This window comes from Triturus cristatus, chromosome 3_2 (assembly GCF_964204655.1).
Source record: "Triturus cristatus chromosome 3_2, aTriCri1.1, whole genome shotgun sequence".
NCBI classification, from domain to species: Eukaryota; Metazoa; Chordata; class Amphibia; order Caudata; family Salamandridae; genus Triturus; species Triturus cristatus.
The window spans coordinates 305,555,907-305,582,387 of record NC_140584.1 but is presented as its reverse complement, the minus strand read 5'-3'; the positions used below and the strand labels follow the sequence as shown (position 1 = coordinate 305,582,387).

Below are 26,481 nucleotides of genomic sequence, written 5' to 3'. Positions count from 1 at the left end.
TCCCCTGTCTCGTACGAGGGACGAAGAATAGATTTGTTGTTTTTTTTTTAAAGACGAATTGCAGTTTAAAGGTAGGAGAATAAAAGGAAAAATATATGTTGCAGTGAAGGGACCCAACATATTGGGTTGGTTTCACCAAGGCCTTTTCGGCATGATACTCAAACCTGGAGCAAAGGAGCAGGTGTTGGTTGTTGGTTGCGATGATATAAGTCTTGCATGGAAGAGCAAATACCCGAAGGTTTTTAGCAAAAATGTGGGAAAAATCAAAGGTTTCAAGCACAAAACAATAGTTAAAGAAGGTGCACTTCCCATGAAACATAAACTTAGAGGTGTGCCGTAAGTGTGAGAGAGGACTTAGAAAAATAATTGAAAGGGCCTGTGTGCTAAAGGGATCATCGAACCTACAGATTCTTCACAATGGCTTTCTCCCTTGGTAGTAGCCAGGAAAAGGGGAGGAGATCTTCGTGTCTGTGTTGATCTGAGATCTCTTTATAAAGAAATATGGGTAGATTCTCATCCCCTACCAAAAATCAGTGACTTATTCTCCTCCACCAAAGGAGCACATTTTTTCACTAAGCTCGACTTAGCTAGTGCTTATCAGGTATAACTGGACCCTGAATCACGCCACCTAACTGCTTTTGTGTCACCTTTGGGAACATTTCGCTACTGTTGTATGCCTTTTGGGCTTGCGTCAGCAGCATCTGTTTTTCAGAGGATAATGAGCAATATTCTCAGGGATCTTGAGGGGCTCCTGGTGTTTCAGGACGATGTTTTTATTTTTGGTAAGGATCTTGCATCTCGTGATATTGTTTTGGAAAAAGTTTTAACTTTGTTCAAGAAGTGGGGTGTGGTTTTGAAAGAGGAATAATTTAAATTTTTGTGTTCCAAAGTTAAATATTTGGGACATGTTATTTCCCACGATGGAATCAGTCCCCGACCAGGATTACTTCACGCTATAGTTGATGCACCTGAACCGGTGGATAAAACTGGTGTCAAGTCGCTGGGGCTATGTGAGCATTACTCACAGTTCATTCCTAACTTTGCATCCATTGTACGTCCTATAAGTAACCTTCTCAAAAAGGGTGTCAAATTCGAATGGTGCAATGATTGTGCAATTGCTCTTAAATTTGTGAAATCTTCTTTAAGAGATCGTCCTTTTTTGAAACCATTTGATCCGAGTCTATCTTGTTGCGTCACTGTTGACGCCAGTCAAGTAGGCATCGGCACAACTTTAACTCAATGAGACAATAACTGTGAAAACACGGTAAGTTTTGCGTCCAGAGTGTTGAGAACTTCCGAGCTAAAATACTCTGTTATTGAAAAGGAGTTATTGGCGTGTGCATGGGCCATTAAGAAGTTTCGACCTTGGGGAAAACGTTTTCCACTTTTGACTGACCACAAGCCCTTAGTAAACATCTTAGGGGGGACTGTAAGTAAGTGCTGTTCCCCTAGAATCATGTATATGGTGACATAACATCTTCAGTATTAATTTGGGGTGGAACACATTCCCGGTGGTAAAAATGGAAAGGCAGATTTTTTATCACGTTTTCCCATCAAGTCAAGTGAAAACGATGATGTCAATTTGGATGAGTTTTCCAGTGAGGATTGTGATGATTGTCTGGTTGCTGTGCTAGATCTTCCTGATCTGAGCCTAGGTTCAGAGACTGATTGGGTGCAAGCCCTTGGATCTGATTGTGTGATACGTGAAGTTTGTACTTTTGTCAGAAATGGTTGGCCCAGAGAAAAAACGCTCCCTACTTCTCGCCAACCTTTCTGGAAGGTTGAGAGTGAACTTTCCATTGAGGATGGTTTGTTGCTTAGGGCAGACAAATGTGTGCCTCCTAGTGTTTTTCACAAAACCATCATTGAAAGAGCTCATGATGGACATCTTGGCTCTACTCTCACTAAGTGGCGCGTCAGGGACATTTATTGGTGGCCAGGGATGGATGGCGAGATTGATTCTGTAGTCACCAATTGCTGTGTCTGCGGTGCTGCTGACAAAAGTTTAAAAGTGTCTGTTCCCCATTGGTGCCGACAGAGTGCCCCAAAGGTCCATGGTTGAAATTTGGCATTGATGTCATGGGGCCTTATGAGGGTCTACCAGGTGGATCCAGTTTTGTCTTGGTCCTAATGGACTACACGTAAAAGTGGCCTGAAGTTAAGCTTGTGAAAGAAGCTAACACGAAGATTGTTATTGAGCTGTGAGACCCGGCAGAGCGGGCGTTCACAGCGTTTTGGGGGCATCCAGCTTCTCCACTCCCTACCCGGTACCTGGAGTGTCGCCTGGGCACAGAGGCTGCATTCCCGCCGCCGCCACAGCCACAACAGCCACGCTTTACCGCGACCGCGGCAGGAAGGGGGGACTACAATCCCCAGACTCACCAGCGGCGGAAGCCGGAATTTGAAATCTTCGCGCCCGGAGGCGCATAAATTTGCTGTGAGACCCGGCAGAGCGGGCGTTCACAGCGTTTTGGGGGCATCCAGCTTCTCCACTCCCTACCCGGTACCTGGAAAGTCGCCTGGGCACAGAGGCTGCATTCCCGCCGCCGCCACAGCCACAACAGCCACGCTTTACCGCGACCGCGGCAGGAAGGGGGGACTACAATCCCCAGACTCACCAGCGGCGGAAGCCGGAATTTGAAATCTTCGCGCCCGGAGGCGCATAAATTTGCTGTGAGACCCCGCGTCGCGGGACGCGCGCGGGCGGCCCCGGGAGAAGCCCGGGACAAGGGCGGGCCCGTTTGAGCCCGTTAGAGGACGTGCGAGGACGGGACGGGCCACCCCCCTTTCGCCGTCTCCAGTAAGGTCAGTTATATTTTAACACTTATTCGAGGCCTGAAAACATTAAGGATAAAAGCATTACTTGATGTATCTGTAGTTGTTTGCAGTGTGCTGTGGGGGCCCAAGCCAAATTAAAATAAACTTCACGCGTTCACAATGACTGCTGCTACGGATATGGGACGGAAGTCCCTGGCAGGTACATTAGACAATTTCTTGGTAAGAGTGTCTTCCATTCTGGACAAAGAAATTGACTATACAGAAAAACGCTTGTCCTTGGGATTATTTACAGACAAACGTTCCTCCTTGGGCCACCTCTCTCATGCTCATTCCCCGGTCCAAAACATAAATCTGGAACCAACTAACGGTGTAAGCCCAGTGTTATCTCTCCAGGGAAAAGATAATTCACGCGGAAAATCTATCGAATGTATTCCGGAATGTGAAGGATCTAAACTTAGTACCAGACAAAGATTGGGTCACTTAAATACAAGGCAAATTGCTGGCGTGTCTGAGAGTGTTAAGACTAGGTCCGCCACGAACCCAAAGGCAAAAACATTACCCCCAAGTAGCAGAGCGACCACGAAAAGGCAGAGATCCAAACGGAAATGTGGTGAATCACAAAACGGAGGCCAAACCGCAAAGACAAGGCGTATCACCCCTGAGGATATCCCCGAAATATCTCCTTTCCCCTCAGGTATAACTCATACAGGTGGAAAGGATGGAGCACCAAGATCATCTTCACTAGCACCACCAAAGGATTTACAAAATGTAGGAGATGATTTCTGGGGAAAGATTGAGTCAATTTTTTATAAAACTTGCCAACCTATATACGACAGACTGGACGGTATTGAAAACAGATTGACCTGTCTGGAGCTGGCATACTCATCAACTCAGACTCGACAGAAAAGTGTCAGAAATTGCCAAGTGTGTGATAAGCCACCTAATACGGCCTCTGAGAAAAGTGTCACTCCTGTCAATGTCCCCCCCCCCCTCTTGTTCCAAATGTAGCTAAAGCTAACCCGTTGATAGCGGGACAGATATCCAAAAAGATTACAGCATGTAACATAGAGGATGGGGGGGGATTACTCTGCCAATAGTAAGCTATAGCCAAGTGGAAAAGCAACCAGGGAGGGAAGTACCTCTAATTCCGGATACTAGAAAACTACCAAGTATACACCTCCCTCCAGAGTCAAGTCCCTACGTGATAATTTTGGCAGGGGTCAAGCCATTGGGTCAAGATAAGACGGAGAACTACAGGGAATTAAAGAATAAATGTGTCTTTTGGTTAAATTCAAACCGCCCTTTACCCCAGCATGTTTCAACTGAAATCCTCTTTGTACGTCGAGTTAGCTGGGTAGGTCCGAAGAGGAAAACAATAGAGGGTGATTGCATAGTAATTAACTTTAGAGACAACAGGGTAGTGGAACATATCTGCAAGTGGCAGAATTACAATTCCTCCACCCCTATTCTTTCCCTGCCCCTCTCTTTCTTCTACTCTGATCACCAACTGCCTAATCTAGCTGATTGTGGCCAGAGAGGTATTGGTATTCGGCCCAGGTATAATAGTAGACCTATTGCCCAGCACGAGGTTTTTTGGTCCTCTGGACTAGAAGATTGTGATTGACGTCCAAATACCTTTAGCAAGAAGAACCAAATAAGTAAACCAGTTTTAAAACCTGTAGGAAAAGGGGTAGCCTGTACCATTGTAACTAGAAATCTTGAACCCGGCAATGAATCTGCTGAGAAAACACTACTTGGCCAGCACCAGGCAGAGGAGACAAACCGATTCAACATTGGGTTCGGGGTGATATCTCCATTAAGCTGTCCCATAGACCTAGACATAGAAGTAGAGAATGGAAACAAAACCATTGTAAATAGTATCATCCAGGACAATTTGCCCAATCTAGAGAGCGGTAGCATTAGCCCTCTACCATGGAGCCCTAGTTTTAGCCCAGGAGGAAACTGTGAGAGTGGCCCATTGTCTATTATATCCTGGAACATCGCAGGGCTAGGCTCAAAAGTTGCAGACCCTGTCTGGCTGGGTTTTATATCCAAGTTTGACATATGCCTCTTCCAAGAGACGTGGTCAACTGATCCCCTGCTATGTAATGGGTTTCTCAACTTTTATGTCCCTGCATTAAAAAATGTAAGAGGCCGCCCGTCTGGTGGGCTTACTATATGGCTAAAACAAGGCCTGGGATGTCGGGTCACCCAAAGACCTAGAACTAGTAATGACATTCTATCTGTTAAGATCGCCCCGAAGTCGGGGAATAAGGTAGAAATCTTTAATGTCTATGCACGAGGCTTGCCGGGGGGAAAAGAGTCTCCAGTCGTAAAGTTACTGGAAGAATTAGTTGACTCTTTGCCCCCAAATACTCTACCCATTGTAGCAGGCGATTTCAATACATCCTTCGAGCCCCTTCGAGATGCCTCAGCTCACTGCTGATGAAGATGTCAGCTGGGGTATTCCATCTATCGAGATCCCACCTGTAAAAAGGTGGACGGAGGCGGCCATCCAGCGAAATGGACTATGCCTAGGTAACCATATGAGAGCAGCCAACGGTAGAAGTCTCTCTGATAGATCTGGAACAAATACCTTTGATAACGGTCGTAGGGCAAGCAGGATAGATTATTTCCTCATCCATGTCGCACTTTGGCCTCTTTTTAGAGACATGAAGGTAGTAAACCGACTGGAGAGTGACCATCATCCATTGGTCTCAGTATTTAACATGTCCTTAATTGGCTATTCCTCACCGCAGCAAAATACATGTGAGCCCGAACTTCTTTTGTCTAACAATATGCGTCATATAAAATGGGATCGGATCGTGGTAGATCCAAAGACCATGTTAGCAATAAATGACGAGGTAACTGCCGCACTCAAAATATTGGGTAATGTAACAAAGGACCAAACCCCGTGCCAGATAGTGGTGGAAGTCCACAACAGGCTTTTTTCGGATCTAAAAAAACTTTTCTTTAAAACCATTCCCAAAAGTAATTGTAAACAAAAAATAAAAGAAGGATGGTATAACCTCGATTGTAGAAAGGCCCGGGCTAGACTTGGTAATGCACTAAAACAGAAAGACACACTACTTGTAAGATCTGCTAGATCACATTATGGGAAAACCTTGAAGGAGGCAAAAAAAACGTGGGACACTGAAAAATGGAGGGATCTCCTCGATGCTTGCAGGAGCAAGGACAGCAAGAATTTCTGGGATATATACAAGTGGGATAGGGGCGGCACAGCAGAGCGACCCCAGAACAACGTGGCCCAGAATGCTTGGGTTGATTATTTCAAACCCCAGTATGCCGCACCCTGCGAAAATATCCCAAGTGAGACCCTTGCCCACGTGTATTATGATAGGGCGTTATTTACATTGAAAGATGTTGATAGAGCGTTAGATAAAGTGGTTGGGGGTAAAGCACCTGGTATAGACGGAATCCCTGCGGATATGTTTACCAATGATAGAAGTCTCTGGTCTAATTACATTATGCTACTTGCTAACGCAATTGCCCTGGGAGCAGATATCCCCCACTCGTGGAGGGGAGCAGAAATTGTACCAGTTTTTAAAAAAGGGGATAAAGCAATTGCAAGCAACTACAGACCAATTAGTCTAATAGACTCGATCCAAAAAATTATAGGTCGTATGTTTCTTAATGAAATCCAAACATGGATGGATGATCAGGATATCTTAAGTCCAATGCAGGCAGGGTTCCGTTCCCGAACAAGCACAATTGACCAAGTTTTCCGTTTTGTTAACCTATATTGGAAGACAGTGGTCTTGGGAAACGGCGCCCTATATGCGGTGTTTGTGGACTTAAAAGCTGCTTTTGATTTGGTACCTCGTAGAAGGCTTTGGCAGGTATTGAGGGAAATGGGCATTGCACCTGAGCTCCTTACCGTGATAACCCGCTTACATGAGGGAAATGTTGCACGGGTGCGATGGGGGGGCGTGGGGGAGGTGACTGAGGACTTCCCGGTTGGCAGGGGTGTGCGGCAGGGGTGCGTTTTGGCGCCTACCCTGTTCTCACTTTTTGTCAACGGGGTGGCCGGTCGCCTCTCACTGACCCCCACCGACGCACCGGTTTTGGCAGGAGTGCGTATTCCTATCCTCATGTTTGCGGATGACACGCTAATTATCTCAAAGACACCGAGTGGCTTGCAAAAGGCTCTGGTGTGCTTTGAAGAATTCTGCTCAGAAAGGGGTTTGGAAATTAACACGGGGAAAACGAAGTTCATGTCCTTTAATGCCCATAAATCCTTCAAGGGAAAGATTTTTATGAACAAGCTACCTTTGGAGGAGGTTACATCATTTACATATTTAGGCATAACATTGCAGAACGATATGCGCTGGGGATGCCAGTTGGATCGGGTTTTATTACAACATAAGCAAAAATCAGGTGCACTTTTGTCTAGGTTCAAAACCTCGATTACCAAACCAATCACCAGTTTTGGAAATCTATGGGACGAAGATTCTGAGTTCATGCCTATATGGAGCTGAACTTTGGGGATTTGATAATTTGAATAGCCTGAAGGTATCAGAAAATGCGTTTTTACGTAAGGTTACAAACCTCCCTTCAAGCACACCAATGCGTCCCCTTTTATTGGATCTTGGCAAAAAAACAGTTGAACATCTGGCGAAGCTCCGTCCAATATTATACTGGCGGCGGCTTTGGTGCACAGATGAACTTGCCCATTATAGGAGCGGTTTTGTGGACATAATAGAATCTGATAGGTCCCAAAAAATAAAGTGGTTATACGGGATCAAACTTCTCCTGGGCAGCATAGGCCTGATCGGACTTTGGAATGATCCTGTTAATGCTGTCTTCCCACCCAAGGAAAATCTGAAAACAATATACTGGGAATGGGTCTATAAGTTGGAAATTTCCCAAGGGCTTTCCACTCATTTATCATGCCGTTTTTTCGATCTAAAAACCTACCCTCTGCTAGAGGAGTACTGGGATATCATTGAAAAAACTATAGATTGTAAATTATATTTCCAGTTAAGGGTGGGCACCTTACCTGTCGCAGAATTCACCTCCAGATGGGGGGGACAAGGCACTAAGAATGACAAGTGTTATAGATGTTTGGAAGAACGTGAGACCACAGGACATGTATTATTCTTCTGTCTAATGTATGCAGTACCCAGGGAAGTATGGATAAAACCAATCTGTAAATACCTGGGTATTAGAAGTTATGCATCAGCTCTCCGCATTTTGAGCACAAACCCTGCACCTCCGATCTGTATAGCTGTGGCCAAATTTTTAGGATGGGCCTGGGGCATAAGGTTAAAAACCATGAGGAATGCTGAAACTCTCCCTTCTTAAACCCATATGGTATTACCCAAACTCTATTTGATGTAATTACTATTATTTATGGGTAGAAAAGCCACGTGATATTAAAGTCTAACCATGTTAATTTTCATGTAATATAAGTCTCCATGGACCGGCTTCATACAGAATGTTTTAATTTCATGTTTTAAATTGTTAGCTTTATGGTTATTCAATTTAATTGTATTTTAACTTTTTAGGTAATTTATAAATCTTTTCATCTTATGTAACAATTGTAAATGTGCTTTTATGACTTAAATGCCGAATAAAGCTTTATTGATTGATTGATTGTTATTGAGTTTCTTAGAAACGTGTGGTTCAGAGAGGGTTTTCCGGAGACGTTGGTCTCGGATAATGGAAAACAGGTCATCAGTACTGAGTTTGAATCTTTCCTCTTGGAGTCTGGTGTGAAGAACCACAAGAGCTCCCGTTATCACCCGCAAACAAATCGTTTGGTTGAGAGAATAAATCAGGTGGTGGGGGAATGTATTAGGTGGGCTAGAGCTGGTTGTCATGATATCTGTAAAGCACTAGATGCCATGGTTTGGTTCTATAGAACTACACCTCATTCTGTCACTAAGATTTCTCCTTTCGAACTCTTGAGGGGACGGAAGCCGAACGCTAGTCTCAGGCCTGCTTGGATGAGCAAGTGGGTTAAGTCTGAATTCAATGTCGCCCAGTTAATGTATTTGGCGAGAGAGAACATGTCGGTTTCACAAGCTAAAGAAACTCTGGTTTGATTCCCGTAAAGATGTAAAAGTGGCTCCGCTTGAAGTGGGGGACATGATCAAGATTAAGACTGCTGTTCATGCTGAGAAAGGTGATAGTAAGTTCAGTCAACCTTTAAAAGTTATTAAAATTCTTGGAAATGCAATAATGATTGAGGGAGGTCATTAGTGGAATCTCAACAGGGTGGTGAAGGTTCGGGTAAGAAATGCCACCTCATCTTCAAAAGAAAGTGATTCTATTTGCATTGACCAAACATGTTCCAGGAAAAGTTCTAGAAATATTGTTAAGCCTGCCAGGTACAGGTTGTGATTTTTCTTTTTTTAATCGTTTCTATTTTGTTTTTGTTCTTTTTTTTGTTTTGGAGGAAGAGAAGATATGTTGTACTGCAGCTTATGTATTCTCCTTTAATCTTGTGATGATGCTTAGACTCTAGAATGTATGGTCTCTGGTCTCTTAGCAACTGTGTTGAGCCAAGACATTCCTGTTGGAGCTGTTGGCAGAGCTGGTCCTTCTGGCTCTGCTATCAATGTAGCCAATAAATAACCAGCATGCCAATCTTGTGTCAGCTTGGTTACTACACATTTGCAAAGCCAATATGTCACATCTACGAGAGCTATGGGCTTTGTCAATGTTTTTTTTTGGGTGCTGGCCACGACATAGCTTTTATTTTATTATTATTATTATTATTACTGCGTGGTTGGTGAAAGAACAGGCCAATATGGAGTGAGGGGAAGCCATTTGAGGGGGGGCAACAAAACAAAGGAGGGGGTTTAAAAACAGTGCTATGAAGCGGCCAGCGTTGGCTGTGTCATAGCTTTTTTCTACTATGGACAGAGGGCGGATCGCAAGCTAACATGGAGGGAGGGTGAGTCGTGAGGGCAACACAAATAACAGTGGGTGGGAAGGAGGAGCAGAGAACACTTACATGAACAAACGGAGGGTGAGAGGGAAGTGCCTGGGTATTCGTACCAGTATGGAATACATGCAGGCGGCATGTAGCAATCCCCATACCCTAAGGATGGGTGCTAGTAAAGCGATATGTGTCTCTACTGTGTACCAAATTCCATAAACATTGCAATATAGCAGGGAAACAACATGCTGCAGTTCAAGCGTTTACAGTAAATTGTCTTGAAGGCTCTTAGAAAATTAATGCTACTTAAGCTTGCTTGCTGGAGGGTTACATCTAAAAAAATATTTAACTGGTAGTGAGTGAGAGCAAAGCTTTTACTTTCTTTTTTGGTGTTTAATATCTGGATAACCTACAGATTAGGCTGGTGGAACAGGGGTCGCTTCCCTTACAGAAAGCTGAGCACGCAGAGGTACAGAAGGTATGGGTGGGGTTAGATCATGCATTAAGTTCACCATGCTTTGCACTGTTTTACTGAAAATAAACATGCACGTGGCTCTTCAAGCTTGGGTTTTAGAAGTGTAAAATCTTTTTAGAATGCAGGTCATAAAGCTGCAATTTGTTACACTGTGTGACGGATTGTTTTGGAGCACTGGAATTGGTGTCTGTAGAGGGGAAGAGAACAGGAGATTCCTACATTAGTGTGCCTTCAATTTCAATTCTGGAACTCTACTTGTGTAACTTTTTATCATGTGGTATTTGTGGTTTCAAGTTGCGTAACGTTTTCTAGTTTGCTTTATTCAGAATTATACAAAATTCCATATAAATACGATACATCATAAATACCATACATCATAAAATACAAATAAAACCCATAATAAAATACATTCATATCACCACAAGGCAGACAAAGTCTAAGTGTTAAAAAACACAGAGAAGCAACCTATATCTGACTCAAGAGCACCCGAAAAAGTCAGTCAGGAAACAAACATCTTATTTTAAGTGTCTCTGACTAACAAGCATTTGCAATGCAATAGGTCTCGCAATTACGCAAGTTAGAGCTATTGGCACTGTAAATGACAATGCCTCTTATTTATGTTTTTGTTTGTAAAACATAAATAAAACGCATTGTCAATTACAATGCCAATCGCTCAAACTCCCGTAAATGCGAGACCTATTGCATTGCAAATGCTTGTTTTGTAAAGACTTCTCTCTGGCCACTGTATCCTGTATTGTCAGCAGAACAGGAAACTGCAATTGGAAGGATGTTTGCGTTTTTTTTTTTCTCTCCAGGCGCCCCTGTTGTCTGTAATTCCCACACTTTCGAATGGGCCATTTACCAAGCCTAAAGGCTCGGTCTGGTTTCGATATCTGTGGCGCCTGATGTCTGTTGTGTGATCGTGTTTTTCCCTGCAGGAAGGGAGGGGTTGGAGCATCTGAGAGAGGGGGGTGGGTGGGGGCGGGGAAGACTGCCATGCGAGGGCCGCTGTAAGCGTGGCTAAGGCTTTACAAACATAAACAAAAGTTGAGAAAGTGCATGCCAAGCAATCACAGAGTGCTTTGAATTCGCATAAAGAGACATTCCTGCAAGATTTCAATAATGTGTGTGTGGCACGTAGTCTTTTTTGGAAACCTGTTGGGCACTAATCCATTGTGTGAAATATGGCAAAAGGTTAAGGTACACGTGATGTTTTCTCACTTGGGACATACTGGCTGCCCCCGTTTCTGATGCAATTTTGTGTTTCTTTTTCAAAAACCAAACCAAACAAACATTTCAGCCTATTTCCTCACTGTGCTGAGAAGTAATCTGGAGTTCGCTGCACGTCCGAAAGGAGACGTTTGTTTGGGGGGGGGGGGGGGGGGGGGGAAGGCTAGTGAGTCAGTCATTGTAACGAGCGAAAAATCTGAAAGCAAGCGTGCTCTGAAGCTGACGAAGAGGGAGTGGGAGGGGGGAGTGGGAGGGGGGAGTGGGAGGGGGGAGTGGAGGCGGGCACGCAGGCTGCCAAATGGTTATATTTTTTTTTGTTTAAACGGAAGCAAAAACGAAAATGCATTTGATTAGCAATAACAGATTTGGAAGGAGGTGGCCTGACGGAGCGTGTGTGTTAACAGTGCTATATTAGCAAGAATCGATCTCGAAGGAGGTGCAGGGACGGAGCGTGTGTGGAGCAAACCAAGAGGACAATTAACAACTAAAGACTGCTCTCATTTATAATAAAAAAAATACAACTCTGCTTTAAATTGTCCGAGTGCGTTCGGGTGATTAGCAGAACAGATCTGGAAGGAGGTGCACGGGGTATGTTTGGCAGGGCTTGGCGAAGGGTTTCCATCACGGCGAAAGTGAAAGCAAACGAGTGGTTTCAGGACTCCAAATGGTGCGCGCGCCCGGACGGGTCACATGCACTGTAGTTGGAGGCCTGCAAAGCCACTGTTTGCACTTCCAAAACTCGCTTACTATAAGTCTCGCCAGAGCAGCGCTAAAGCGCTGGCTCAGGCGAGACCTAAAAACTAGCAACAGATGAACACACAAAATAATCTTCCAATAATCTCACAAATATTATAGATGGCAGGACTTGTCTAAAAAGATCAAAATTCTTAAAAAGTGAAAGAATAAAAACTCTTAGTGGGTTTAAATAATACTGTCAAAACATGTTTGAATGAAGCGTATTTTGCTCTGACACTAAGATCACAGCCACATGCACTAGAATTAATTCCTTACTGATTTTACGGAAAGTTAAAAATCCAAAGTAATTAGTCCAATCTAAACCTTGTCAGCAAAATTCGATGATTAGGTACACTAACCCTAATGAGATGGGTAGTGTTCCATTTATGGCACTGACTTTATTTAACAAGTAAGTAGGAACTGAGGGTATTATGAATTCAGAAACTTTTCTATGAAGCTGGCAAACTGAAATAAACGTCTTCCAAATCCAGGCCAGATCAGCAGTTTGTTTTATTTGTTAAGACACAAAAAAGTGTTATGATCCAGTCAGTGTGGGCTGCATCAATGCTTTTCTTTTTTATTTTTTTATGATTTCGGCTAGGACCTAAGGCAGAGTCGACATGGAGGAGGAAGTAATTGGAGCGCTGGAACGAGTCGGGGGGAGGGAGTGGATGTGGCAAGCAACAGCACAGGAGAGGGATGGAGGGACACACATGGGAGAGAAGTACACGACCAAGCCTGCTGAAAAATCTGCTGCTTAAGCCTAAAAAATAAATAGTGCCTAAAAAAATAGGCAGTGGAATGACAATTAATGCAGCCATGTTCCCGGGGAGGGATATACAAGAGCGGAGGAAGGGTACCTATGTCAGCTGTCCTATATGAAACAGGCAACTGAGGATGATAATGAAGCCAACCAATGAGAAGTAATGGACGGCTTCCAAGCTCACTGAGAAAACTAAATATTTTGAGAGACAGCCCATGTGCAGTCTAAGCGAGACCTAAAAAGTGCATCTTCTTTTAAGGCATGAACGTTCCTATCAGAGACAAATATGAAGGAGTATCTTTTTGCCACCTGTCAAAATCATATGAATAGTGAACCCGTAAAACTGTTCTTTGCTAAAACTTACCTTTTACTAATCTCCATAAACATGTCAACAGTGATGCATTTTAACCCCTCAATAAGCAGTAAATACGTAGTAATCTAATATGGCCCATTATAAAGTAGTGAATTAGTAACTTCAAACACGTCACATATGAATCTTGTAAAACATTCCCAACAGCACAATGAATCTTTTATGTCATGAAATACCTTTGTTTCCAGGCATTCTGCAAATTGTAGCTGTTTCAAAAGCTTCTTCTGTTTGTTGCTTAAACGATTGTCTTGCTTGGCACTTGTACCCTGTAGAAAATATACACAAGTTAAAATAACTCCTTTTAGAAAGCTATGACAACGCAACGAATATAGGCAAATTGAATAAGCATCTGTCCATAAACACAGCTGTTCATTGCTGTTAAGAAAGCATGTCAAATGTAAAATCCTTGTTCAAGGTCTTCCACTGTAGCAGCTGGAGCAAACAGTAAGATTTTTTTTTTTTAATTAGCAGCTTTGTATTGCCTGTACAAGAACCAAGAGCAGCAGCATTTCACAGGTCAAAAAGCTATCATATTCAGGGCTTGAAAAAGCTAATGAAAATGTTACTAGACCTGCAGGTCTAGTAACTTGAAAAATCTATTTCGACCTACCTGTAATGTACTTGACCTGTGAACTGGTCTCAAATTGTGTGACCCTAGGCAAATATTTTGTCTAGTGGAGCCGCCTTTTTCTTTATTATCACATAAGAGAGCACCTTCAAATATGCAAGTTCACTATTTCTGCTGTACAAAAAAGACCTCTTTATTTACTAGATTAAATGTTTGCTCCATATATAACAAGAATCAAGCCTATCTATAGGGCACACAAGATCCCTGGTTTGCATCTTAGTTCACTATTAGCATGGTCATCTGTGCAGGAGCAGTAATAATTCCCAGTTCATGTTTAAAAACTCACTTTTCATAAATATATTACTAAAGCATGATGTGGTAGTGCACGGTCATTTACATAGAGCATATTTTCTATTGAAATGGCCACAACCCTTTCCCACTAACATGTAGTTTTATGGATAATAGCGCATAAACATTGTTTGGAAATTGTTTTTCAGAAAAAATATTTAAATTTGCACATCACCAAGTAAAGTGTTTTAATTTGTTTTGATCCTATCTAAATATTTTTCCCCAAGCTATTTCAGTGTTGTGTTAGAAAAAAGCCTGACATCTTACAGCCCTTCATTTCACATGCTTTCCACAGTTCATTTGTTACACAGTTCACTTTACAAAATCCTCTAGCTTAGGTCACAGAAAGAACAAGCATTGAAAGTGCAATAGGTCTCGCCTTTGATTAAGTTAAAGCCATTTACTTTGCTAACGGTATCTTATAGCAAAGCAAATGGCCTTAACTTAATTAAAGGCAAGAGCTATTGCATTTTCAATGCTTGTTCTCGGACTGCAGTGACAGCAGCCACGTCGATGTGCGCGTGCTCACACTGCTCACTTCTCACTATTGGAGAAGTTACGGCATGACGTCATGCCAGATGAGTGTTGTAGGGGAAGGGAAATCATTTAAAGAGTCATTTTCTCTCTGGATTTCCCTTCTCTTTTTGAAACTCAGGAGCAGCAACATTGTTGTGGTGTCACCAGGGCTTTAAGTGGAAGCGTTTTCAATATTATTACAAGCCATAGTTGCTGCTTATTTATCTTATGCAACTAACAACCATTGACAAAGCTAATAGTCCTGACTTGATGAAGGTATGATGTTTCTTGTTGTATCATATATCTGGATGCCATGACAGAAAGGGCAAAATACAAGTCGGGCGGCACACTATGCTAAGCAAACATTTTTAGCTTATGTGTTATAAGCCACGCCCTTAATTACGTTGGCCACGCCCCTTTGAGACCCTCCAGTTTTTTATCCCACTTAAAGCCCTGCCTTAATGTACCTCAGTATAATTTTCAGCACCCCATCAACACCCTGTCCTCCCCATCTGCCTCACACCTCAACAACCCCCATCAACCCCTGCTCTCCTATCCGCCTCACACCTCCAGTCGTCACACCACAACGACCCCCCACCCACCCCCACAACAAACACCACATGTTATTTCTGCCCGGGGCGATGTTCTGGCCAATACGATGTGGGGCCGGCCCGATTCGACCTCTGCCGTGCAGGCTCCACACACCTCTGCAGCAGGTACTTAACCACTGGGGCTACCTTCCTGGAACTCCTTACACACAGACCTCTGCAGGACACACTGAACACCAGTCACCCTCTCCCTTTGAACCCATGAACTGCAGGTTACCCACAATGTCTGCCTTAAAAGACAACGTTTACTGTATTCTCTGCCACGCACAGCCACTGGTATGGATGCAGTTTAAACTCCACTCTCAAAAAGAGGCGCTTGATGAAACCCAGCGCTATGGGTTAAACCAGCCAAGGCGGCCCCTGGGGCGCGTGGCCCAAAATTAGGATCATTTATGCCAGACTCCATGGGGGAGGGGGCTGTCCTGCTGTAGCGTGGCTCAGTGGGTCGTGCATCTGCGGCAGTGACACAGTGTGGCTCGGTGGGTCGTGCGCCTGCGGCATAGCCCCACACCTCTGTGAAAACTGCCACACCCCGATATCAGCCTTACCAAAGGCCGTAGGTCCGCTGCATTATTTCAGAGTAGAGAAGGCAGCGGGAGCAGCTCACACTCCAGCAGGACGAGCCTTACGCGCGGTTTATCGTGGCCCTGGGCTGTGGGTACACAACGGCAAACAAACATTATAACATGAAGAGTCCCGCACCGCAAACAGCACGAGTGGGTGTGGGTGGGGTCGGGGCAGAGGAAGGCCTTCAATGGTGCAGACCTGGCCTCCAGTATTCTCCCACCCACTCCTGTCGGTCAGGGCTGCCTGAGAGCGGCGCATTCCTACAGGGCCACACCTACAGGTGTTGATATCAGGACATGTGTCCCACCCCCATCTGCCCTAAGCCTCTGAGCGTGTGGAAAGGGCCCGGGGTGCCGCAAACCGCAGGGTGGAGCCGGCGCGAAGAATGTGTCACTGGCACTATGCGCACCGAGAGGGCACACGATCCACAGGCCGAGGGGATGGTGCTAGACTCAGGGGGAGCAGATTGTACAAGGGGGCACATGGGCAACCAGAACCGGGGGAGGAGGGCACAAGCACCCCAGGGCAAAGGTTCCAGGCTGGCTCAGTGAGAGCCAAGGACACAGGGGGTGCTGGAGAAGGTTCATGCTGGATGGACTGTGGCAGCAAACAGTACCCTGGGCACGGGTTCCAGACAGACACAGGGGGCGAAAAAGGACACATCGGGGAGGGGAGCTTAGAGAAGGTTCATGCTGGACTCTGTAGCAGTAGAGGGTACCCTGGGCACGGGTTCCAGACACACACAGGGGAGTGAAAGGCACATGGGGGGGGTTGGCGAAGGTTCATGATGGATGGACTGTGGCAGCAGAGGACCCGTGTTCAAGACAGACACGGTGGCATAAAGGAAACAGGGGTCTAGGTGAAGGTTCATGCTGGACTCTGTGGGTGCAGAAGGCACAACGGGGCTCCGATCAAGTGTTGCAGACCCACTCGGGGGGTGCAAAAGGAACTGGGTCGGGGGGGGGGGGGGGGGGGTTCTTCCTGTGCAATGATTCTATTAAGGTTCAGTGGGAGCAGAGGGGATAAGAGGTGAGGTGCACTGGAAAAGGGTTCACGCCGGACATAGTGGGAGCACAAGAAACAAAAGGACGAGGTGGGGGGAGTGGGATTGGCAGTGAAGGTTCAAACTGATCATTACCCCGTGTCTTGTGCACGCCAGGTCGTCCACCAGCCCCTACACTAAATATGTTGACGTGCATACATCTATGAGCCTATATCATTTGTTTAAAGTGACCACTGGGCCGGACGGTGCAGTCTCCTCGGCATGCCAGTGGTGATGCTCCATCGTTAGCCTTTCCTGTTCAGTAAACAGGCTCCACGGGAGAGTTACCGGGAAGTGGGTGGCTCCCTGCCGGTGTGTGCCTGTAATTCCAAGCCTCCTGCCTGGGTGTCTGACCCCCACCCCACCGGCGGCGCCTCGCCCTAAGCTTTGGGCCACGTTCCAGCCACGCTGCCAAAGTCTCAATGAAAAGAAAAACAAGCTGGGTGGCCAATTAACAAGAACTGTGATATAAAATATATTTTCGAAAACATACCTACCAACCTTAATATGTTTCTTTTAAAAGTGCATGCCTAAAATGCATGTATCACGTGAAATTCCTTTTTAACTGGGTTATTTATATTCATCCCTGGCGCCAGCAGGCGCTTCATAGTGTAGGCATTTTTTTTTTGTTAATACCGTTGAATAAAAATGCATCTTGTTTTTCTTCATGCAATGTGTGTTAAGTTTAAAACCTCCTTTACGAGCCAGCTTGTCAGCGTGTAAGGAGGTACTAAAATACATCACAGCCCCAGCGTGTCCTCCCTGTGACCCCTTGCGCCTCTGAGCACTGTGCCTGCCTGCCGCCAACCAATCACAGAGCCGACTGGTGCATGCTCAGGCGTAAAGGCAGCATGGTTGCAGGAAGCCCGGAGCAGTGGCTCGCGTGCTTCACAGCTGTCGTGAAGACTTTTCTTATCTGCTTGTTAAATAAACAAGCAGATAAGAAAAGTCTTCACAACAGTCGTGAAGCAGGCAAGCCAGTCTGGGTGGGCCGGACCAAAAAGCCAAAGGGAGGCAACGAAAAACCCTCCTTTCCAATGGGAAGCCAGAGATTACCATAGACGCTGACGCTACCCAATGGAAATGAGGGGAGGGGCTTCAAGCACTTTTCTAAAAGTACTCATTAACAATAAATCTCGCCGAGCGAGCTCCGCATATGCGCAGCAAGGGTAGGCGAGACCTAAAAATAAATATAAGACGACAAGCTGACTTTTGACCTCTGTCTCTGAAAGAAAGAAGATGTGACAAGATAACAAGATTTAAAGGCATTTTATTGCTCTTTCACTTTGTGAGTAATTTGGGAAGATGTTAGAGAAATTTAAATAGCCAATGAGATCTTTGCATCATCACTGGCCATAGTGGGTGGTGGTGAAACTGTGGAAACCCTAATAAAATGTTAAAGGCGACTGGTAGGTTACTAAGACACTGGACCTTCAACCCAAACAATTTACAATTAAGAGCAATCGGAAGTAAACTGGTTAGGCACTTTGTTTTTTGGGAGGTTGATACTTTTGGTTACGACCTTTGGGTACCTAAACCTCACCTAAGCAAAATTACTTACTGAAACCTCACAACCATTATTTTAGACATTGAAAAGCGTGCTGTACACATTGTAGGGGCTTTTGTCTTTCAGTAAAAATAACTTTATTTTGAAATAAGATGTACAAATACAAACCTTGTGCAGCAGAGCTGATTTTCCATACAATAACATGGGCCCAATGTTCAATGAATTGCTAGTGATTAGAACCTCAGAAAACGTTTGGGGTACTTTCTCTGCCCTAGAAGCTGCTAGGCACTTTTGTTTTTCACAGTTCCTTAATTATTAGTAGCATGTTTCTCTTTTGATTAAGGCTATTCTCTTTTTAAAGAAGAGAGCTCGCTGGACTTTGGCATTAGTGTTACTATTATCTTATGTGTATGTGGAATGTCTAACTTCACACCACCTCTATAAGCAAAATTTGGACTGATGAACGTTGTTACCAATAGAGGGCCAAGTACTGAAAAGGAGAATAGGGTCTTTCAACTGGAGTGCAAGTGTACTGTGGCTTTAGTACACAAATTGTAAATCAAACTAATTGTTACACTTGGTGCCTAAAAAAATCAGAAACACTGAATTGCCAATAAAACACCTCAAACTACCTGAAAAGATATCACAAATGCTTCATCAAAACATATAATTAAACTAATGGCATGTACGCAAATTGTGAAACTGTACAAGACTAAAAAAAACTCTTGAACCACAAATAAATAGACTTGAGTTCAAGTATCTGTAGAACTATATAACATTTAGCCTCCAGATGAAAATGAAATCAGCTACAAATTACAAACGGACAGATCAGCAAGTACCCTAAAACAGTTTTGCATGTTTTAAATCAATAAAACTGACTTTTATCCCATGGATACTGCTCACTAGCGAGTGACATGCAAAGAAATAACCAACTTATGCAGTTAATAAAAAAATAAATGACTTGTTAATAAACTAGCATCACCAAGGCAACCCCACAAAGGCCAGTGAAGAGGATATGTATTCTTTGCAAAAGTCATGTTTAGTTTAAATGGACATATTTGCATATCTTTTTTCAGTCTATCCTTCTGGGTCACTCAGCATGTACCTCTACTTACAAATAAACACCCAGACATTTGACATAAAATGGAGCAACCTTACAATCAGATGATTTTCTATCTCTGGACCCAGGACCGGTGACCAGGCACCCTACACACACCTATTTTACCAGGGTTAGATCGAAGTGCAAAGGATTGGGTTTTCAGCTGCACAAATAGTCAATAGTTTCCTCATGTACCCAGTCGAACATGGGAAGGATAGCTTCACTCATCCCCTCAGATACCACCAACCACAGACTACTACAGCGTATTTCTCTTAAGGTATGCACTATCTTCCAAGATGTGCCAAACCCATCATGGCGAGTTCAATCTCTCCCTGATCGGTAATGGTCAGAAATGGACTCCTCTACATAGACAAACTGGTCTCACACAACATCTTCTTTGTGTAGGTTATGCAGAATTCCTCTGAAACATGCAGTTTTTAATACCATCCTGCCTTAACAGCATGCACAATATCTATGACTACTATATAGTGACGCTAAGTTTATATGGTTATGTATAGATTTACAATTTGTAAGTCTTCTAAATCTGTACTTAATTGGCTATACTTACCTTCGCAACACTGGGGTAAGTCAATATTTTGGCAGGGAGATTCTTTGCTACTAAGTATTATGGCATACGGGGGCGTGGTTTGCCGCATAGCGGAATGGCCGCTCTGTGAGTGAGCTCTGCCGGCCGGGGATTAATCCTTTTATTATCCTGTCACACGGAGAGTTGCTGAGCTGTTTCACATCACTATACAGCAGCAGAATACCTGTGGACCCGAGCACTGCTCCTGTCATCGCCCAACACTCCGAGGCTGAGATAGGCGGCTGCGTGAAGGAAGTCTGGCTGTTTGAGGAGCTCCAGACGTGGTGTGTGCGGGCGGCCGAAAATCGAGCCCGCTGCTGTCAGAGTGCAACGGGCCAGTGATCTGTGGAGGCGCAGTAGATCCCCTGCACATAACAGAGCCCCGGACCACGGTGCAGTTATCGCTTGGTGGGATGGGGGGCGCCGCTGCATCTGCAGACACATGCGCCCTACTTGGTGCGGCGCGGCCCGAGGGCGGTGTGAGGAGGAGTGAGGCCTTGTGCAGGGTGATCGCCATTTTGGGACCACGTCAGATATCGGCTGAATCTGTGCGAGGTTGGGGGAGCTGGCCGCTCCTGCCGGCGCATGTATTGCTGCATGCGCTCTACTAGATGCAGTGAGGCCCGGGGTACAGCAGAGAAGTGATCTACATCCAGTGGCAGCCATTCTGTGGCTGCAGTGCAGCTGGCCCGGGACTGGACGCGGCTGGGGGGGGGGGTTGGGGCTGGCTGTTTCTGCTGGCATAGTCCCCGCCGGCGCGCTGTCCCTCGGCTGTAGCCCTTGGGGACCCTGTATGGGCCGTGCTCCCGTCCTGCGCTGTGGTGCCTGTCGCGTGGCCTCTGAGGTCCCCTGCTCCCTGTGAGGCGGACACTTCTGGCGAACCGGACAGCAGTGGTGAAGGTCTGAAGGAAGACATTGGGGGCTGTTTACGCTGGACAAAGTGGCTGCTTGGAGGTTTGTGAGTGCTGGTGACCTACGTGGCTGTGGAGGTGTGGATTGGTTGGTAACAATGGGAGCTTTGTCCGGCCGAAGCCGGGGCAGCTGGTGCGCCCGGGAGGAATTACAGGTGCGCGCAACGCTGAACCTGGGAGCTGAACCGTGCTGGTCTGGGTCCTGGCAGGCCTCTCCGGATTCCCACACCTTCAAATTGCATTTGTAAACATGGGCAAACAGGATGCTAAACAACCAAAACTTACCTATGAGAATAAAAGAGTCACGCGCACATGGAGAGTCAGCATGACACGCAGGCGGAGGATCATGGCGAAGACCTACAGACCCTCATGCTGGCAATGTGTTCGAGTCTGCGGAATATTGATACCAAGTTGGATACCCTTACCGCGCAGCTGGACTCGGTCAAGACCCAAGTGGCGACACACGAAACCAGACTCGATGTCCTGGAAAACCGAAACACCGATTTCCATGACTTTCAAGTGGAAACTAAGGAACAACTGCTGAATATGGATAAAATGTTGGGAATAATTAGTGCAAAGAACGAGGATTTAGAGGCAAGGTCATGCAGAAACAATCTACGCATTACTGGTATCCCGGAAATGACTGCCATATTCAAGATGGAGACCTTTATAGCAGACCTGCTTCATGAAGTCTTCGGTTTCTTGTTTCTTGTTTACTGCCAGTGTGGTTGCATTTTGTTGGCTGGGTTGCACGGTTTGGATCAAGAAGATAATGCGCTGCCATTGCTCACGCTCTTTTCTTCAGTGTACGTTGTATACCACCACGCCAACACACTGAATGTTCTCACATGCAACATTAGAGGTCTGAATGATAGTAGGAAGTCTAGACTCGTGCATGCTTACTTATCCCAACACAATATTGATGTATGTATATTGCAGGAGAAACACCTCAATGTAACACCATCCCCGCGACTCGGGCATAACAGGTGGGGATATGTGTACTCCTCCATATACTCTAATTATTCCCGGGGAGTGGTCGTGCTGTTTAAGAGGGGTTTGGACTGGCGGGAAGGTGAAATTCACGGGGACCCCGAGGGCAGATACCTCCTCATACGGGGCACACTGGGCGGAGTTCCCCTAGTCATTGTAGCGGTATATGGCCCCAACGTAGATTCCCCCGACTTCTTTAAGGCTCTTTGGACCAGGGTTAGAGCGACTGGTTGTAGTACAATTCTATGGGGGGGGGGGGGGGGGGGGGGGGGTGATTTTAATAATATCTTAGACGATGCAGTGGATAGGAGGGGAGCGGCCAGATCCTTGCATCCTGCTGCTGGCGCCACCTTGAATGCTATAAGCACTGATGGAGACCTAGTTGACATATGGCGTCGGAGACACCCCTTGGTCCGGGAGGGTACCTATATCTCTGACCATCATAGTGCTTGGTCCCGGTTGGACTTCTGGTTGGTCTCACGAGATGTAACCTCGTGGACCTCTGATGTCTTTCACCTACCGCGTTCCCTATCAGACCACGCACCTTGTCTGTTGAAATTGGCGCTCCCAGACTCGCGTCCCCGAGTGTTCTCCTGGCGTCTCCAACCACACGCCCTATTGGATGAGGCTTTTAAGGAGGAAATCCGGACAGATATTATAGATTACTTCACTCTCAATGTCGGTTCTGTGGCTACTGAGGCCTCTCTCTGGGAGGCGTTCAAGGTGGTTATTAGGGGACAGTGCATAGCCCGCCAGGCGGAAGTCTAAAAGGCCATTAGGGGCACACTTGACTCACTGGAGGCCCAAATCAGAGAGCTTGAGGAGCAATTTTTCTCCACGAATGAGCCTGCCACTATGGCTCTCCTGAAATCTAAATTATGAGATTATAAAGTGGAGGCACAACGTGAAGTTAAATTCCTAGGGAAGTATGCGGAGACACGAAGGTACGGAGAGGGCGATAGACCGGGACAGATGTTGGCCGGCCTGATCCGACCTCCCACTACGTACATCCACGAACTGCTCACTGCACAGGGGACCGAGAGATTTTTTTTAATGAATTCTCCATGTTTTATTCTCAGCTTTACACTGCCACCCAGGAAATTTGTCCCGAGGGAATGCAACCCTTTCTCGATTGGTTGGAACTAGTTTGGTTCCATCAAAACCACAGAGATTATATGGATTTACGGTTTACCGTGGAGGACGTCGCCCAGGTCATACCAAGTTTACCACTTGACAAGGCGCCGGGGCCTGACTGCTTGACCACCTCCTTCTATAAAACATACGTGGAGGAGCTGGCGCCTCGACTGTTGGCATTGTATGAGAAGGCCCAAAACGATGGTGTATTACCCCCGTCCATGAGGAAAGCGATAATTATTACCCTATTGAAACCTGGTAAGCCAGAAACGGAGCTAGATTCCTATCGGCCGTTATTAATGATTAACATGGATGTTAAAATCTTTGCCAAGTTACTTGCCAATAGGTTGCAGCCCTTGCTTCGCATCATTACACGCCCGGACCAGTCAAGATTTATTCCTGGACGGTCGACCTCTCACAACTTGCGGACTGTCTTCTCGGTCACACTAGTTTTTTTTTTAGACGCCACCAAGGCGTTTGATACGCTCGAGTGGCCATATCTATTTGCTATATTAAGCCGCATGGGGTTTAGCCCGCTCTTCATAAATCGCATCTGTCTGCTCTATACTCAGCCCACTTCCTGGATTAGGGTGAATGGCCTGCTCTCGGAACCCTTCCCCATCACACGAGGCACCAGGCAGGGGTGCCCCCTTTCCCCCTTGTTTTTTGCGATCACGATGGAACCCCTGGCTGCACGTATCAGGCAACATCACACGGTTCGGGTATAGGATTTAGCACCAGGAGCCTCCTCTTTTCGCTTTATGCGGATGATGTCAACCTTTACATTATAGATCCCGAGGTGAACTTGGACCCCATTTTAAGGGAATTCATCAATTTCGGGGTCCTGGCCGGTATCTGTATTAACTGGGCAAAGTCTGTGATATTTCCACTTACAGATGGCACACCTCAGATGACCTCTGAATTCCCTTGAAGTGGGAGGCCGAGGCGGTCAAATACTTGGGCATATGGCTCAGTCGCGCCTCGCAGGAGATATGGAATCTCAATAACGGGCGCGCCGTCACATGGTTGGAAGAGAAGGTTAAAATATGGTCTAGGCTTCCGTTATCCTTGGCAGGGAAGTTTGCGCTGGCTAAGATGGTCATCCTACCGAAATTTTTGTATTTATTTGTTAACAGGCCGCTCCCTCTCAAGCAGCATTTTCCAGAGCTTGAGGTCACAGCTGGTCTCCCTGGTGTGGGTGGGCGGACAGGCCAGAGTCTCTTTATCAGTCGTCACAACGCCCTCGTGGCGACATCGATACCTCCGAGACACTAAGTTGGGCATGGGACGAGCTGCGCAAGAGAGCGAATATTCCGATATTGTATGCCTCACCAATCTCACTGGCACAAAACCCCATGCTGCCTTGCATTCAGGATGGTATAGGCAAGACAATGGCACAAAAGATGAACCTACACACTTTCACGGACCTGTATCCGGGAGACACTTTCAGATCCCCACCGGTCGCAGCTGAGGGACAGGTAGTACCATTTGCCGAGCTGTTCTTATATCATAAGCTGCGTGCAGCCTGCCGGGCCCTTTGCGAGGGTTTCCCGATGGCCCCACCAGCCTTGCCTGCATTGGAGAAACTGTTGCGCTTTCCAATCTCCCCGTAAACTCATAACACGTCTTTACACACACATGCAAAACACCACCCCGATGGTGAAACCCTGAGCCCTCCAATGGTGGAATGCCGAGCTTCCTACTCCGTTAACTGAGGATTAATGGTCCTTCTGTTGTGGCCAACTTACTGACCTCTCCCCTAACTACAGGCTTCGCTTGATTCATTTCAAATATTTACATAGATTTTATAGGACACCTGTTGGTTTGCATCGTATGGGGCTCAGGGACGATGAAAGTTGTTGGCGATGCGGGTTTACTCCAGCCTCTTTTCTCCACATGGCGTGGGATTGCCCAAACTTGCCTATTTTTGGTCCACAATCTTTACATCAGTGAATCAATTTATCGGGGGCGTCACTTGCCCCATCCCCCACGTTGGGCTTACTGAGCTACGTAAAAGACACTCCAACTAAGATGCGCGAATTACATGCACTTCTCCTGTTATTTGCTAAACGACAGGTTGCAGTACAATGTGGGAAGAAGAGGGCGCCTTCCGTTAAAGGGTGGATCAGAGATGTCACATATGGTCATACACAGCTGAACCTTTTTTGGGAACTCATGCCTCCTACTTCAAGACCACGTGATATCTGGGAACCGTTTATAGGTTGGGCTCAGGAGCAACAGCGACTGACTGCAGAAGCACAGACGGGTGAAGCTCGATTGGGTAATTTGTTGTGATTTGGTAATGGTTTTATTCTCTTTTGCTCTTATGTGTCTGTCTACTCCTAAGACCGGCATGCATGGTCGGATATGGCGAATGAGTTTTAGACCCTACATATGATTTTCTGTACTGTTTTTTCTTAATGGTTCACAGAAAATGGTTGTGCAGAGATATGCTCCTTTCTCGGTGTGGGTGTATGGATCGTGGCTTAATCAAACACTGCTTTGTAATGTAAGAACTCTGTTGCTTCCACCTCCTGACATATATTGCTAACATGCTGGACTGCTGTGTTGTATGTTTTGAGTTTTTCAAAATGTCAATAAATACAATTTAAAAAAAAAAAAAAAAGGATTATGGCATACAATTGGTTGTGCTCGCCAGCAACCTGGATTAATAGGATTGAGCTGGAATTCCAGGTCAGGCACTAGCTGCCTCTGCTTTTCTGTGCTTCACAATGTTGGAGGCTAATAGCTGCAGAAAACTGTAACTCTGCTCTCTTACCCTCTGAATCCCACCTATTTGTGGTATATTAGAAGTGGCAATCCAAGCCTGTAGAATTCTTGGTCAGGTAACCAGAGACTGCCTTTACTGAGTCACAAGTCAACTAATCGAAGAATATCACAACAGCATCCAAGGACTATGCACAGTCACTGACAATTGCCAACATTATTCTGTAGTAAAAGAAAAAATCTTAATATTCTTGGTCAGTTCTTTGTCTTATCACAACAAAACTCTATAAACACTTTGAAATCTAGAAATTACGAATAACAGCATTTACTGTTTTAACAGCAGATCAATGGAAGCTTTCAAATCGATTCTATGCAAGTACCGAATTAAAAATAAACAAATGGATCACTGTTTCTTGTAAATATATACATACCCAGAAAAACCTTCAGTATACAGAATCGACCAAATTAATGTACACAATCTTCAACATAAAACCACTTAATGTACATGAAATAAGCAGTACCCATCTTGGCACATCAGCGATCCATAAATTTCGTAGAACAGACAAGACTTTCAACAATGTATACTTTCCCTAACAATGAAATGAACCATCCTCTTCATC

The 26,481-nt window shown here is 45.5% G+C and overlaps 1 protein-coding gene across 7 annotated transcripts in view; it reads right to left on the bottom strand.

Annotated features, from left to right (window-relative positions):
• LOC146857231 (uncharacterized) overlaps positions 1–26,481 on the bottom strand; it is a 479,140-nt gene that overhangs the window by 338,821 nt on the left and 113,838 nt on the right. For 6 of the 7 annotated variants that reach the window (XR_014979879.1, XM_085647722.1, XM_085647720.1 and 3 more), the window contains exon 2: positions 13,435–13,524. Coding sequence is in view for 5 of the 7 variants with exons in the window: in XM_085647722.1 (XP_085503848.1) it covers positions 13,435–13,524 (90 nt within the window). In the remaining 2 variants the exon portion in view is untranslated. Of the gene's footprint in view, positions 1–13,434; positions 13,525–15,846; positions 15,959–26,481 lie in introns of those variants that run through there. The other variant, XM_085647724.1, reaches the window with a different exon arrangement.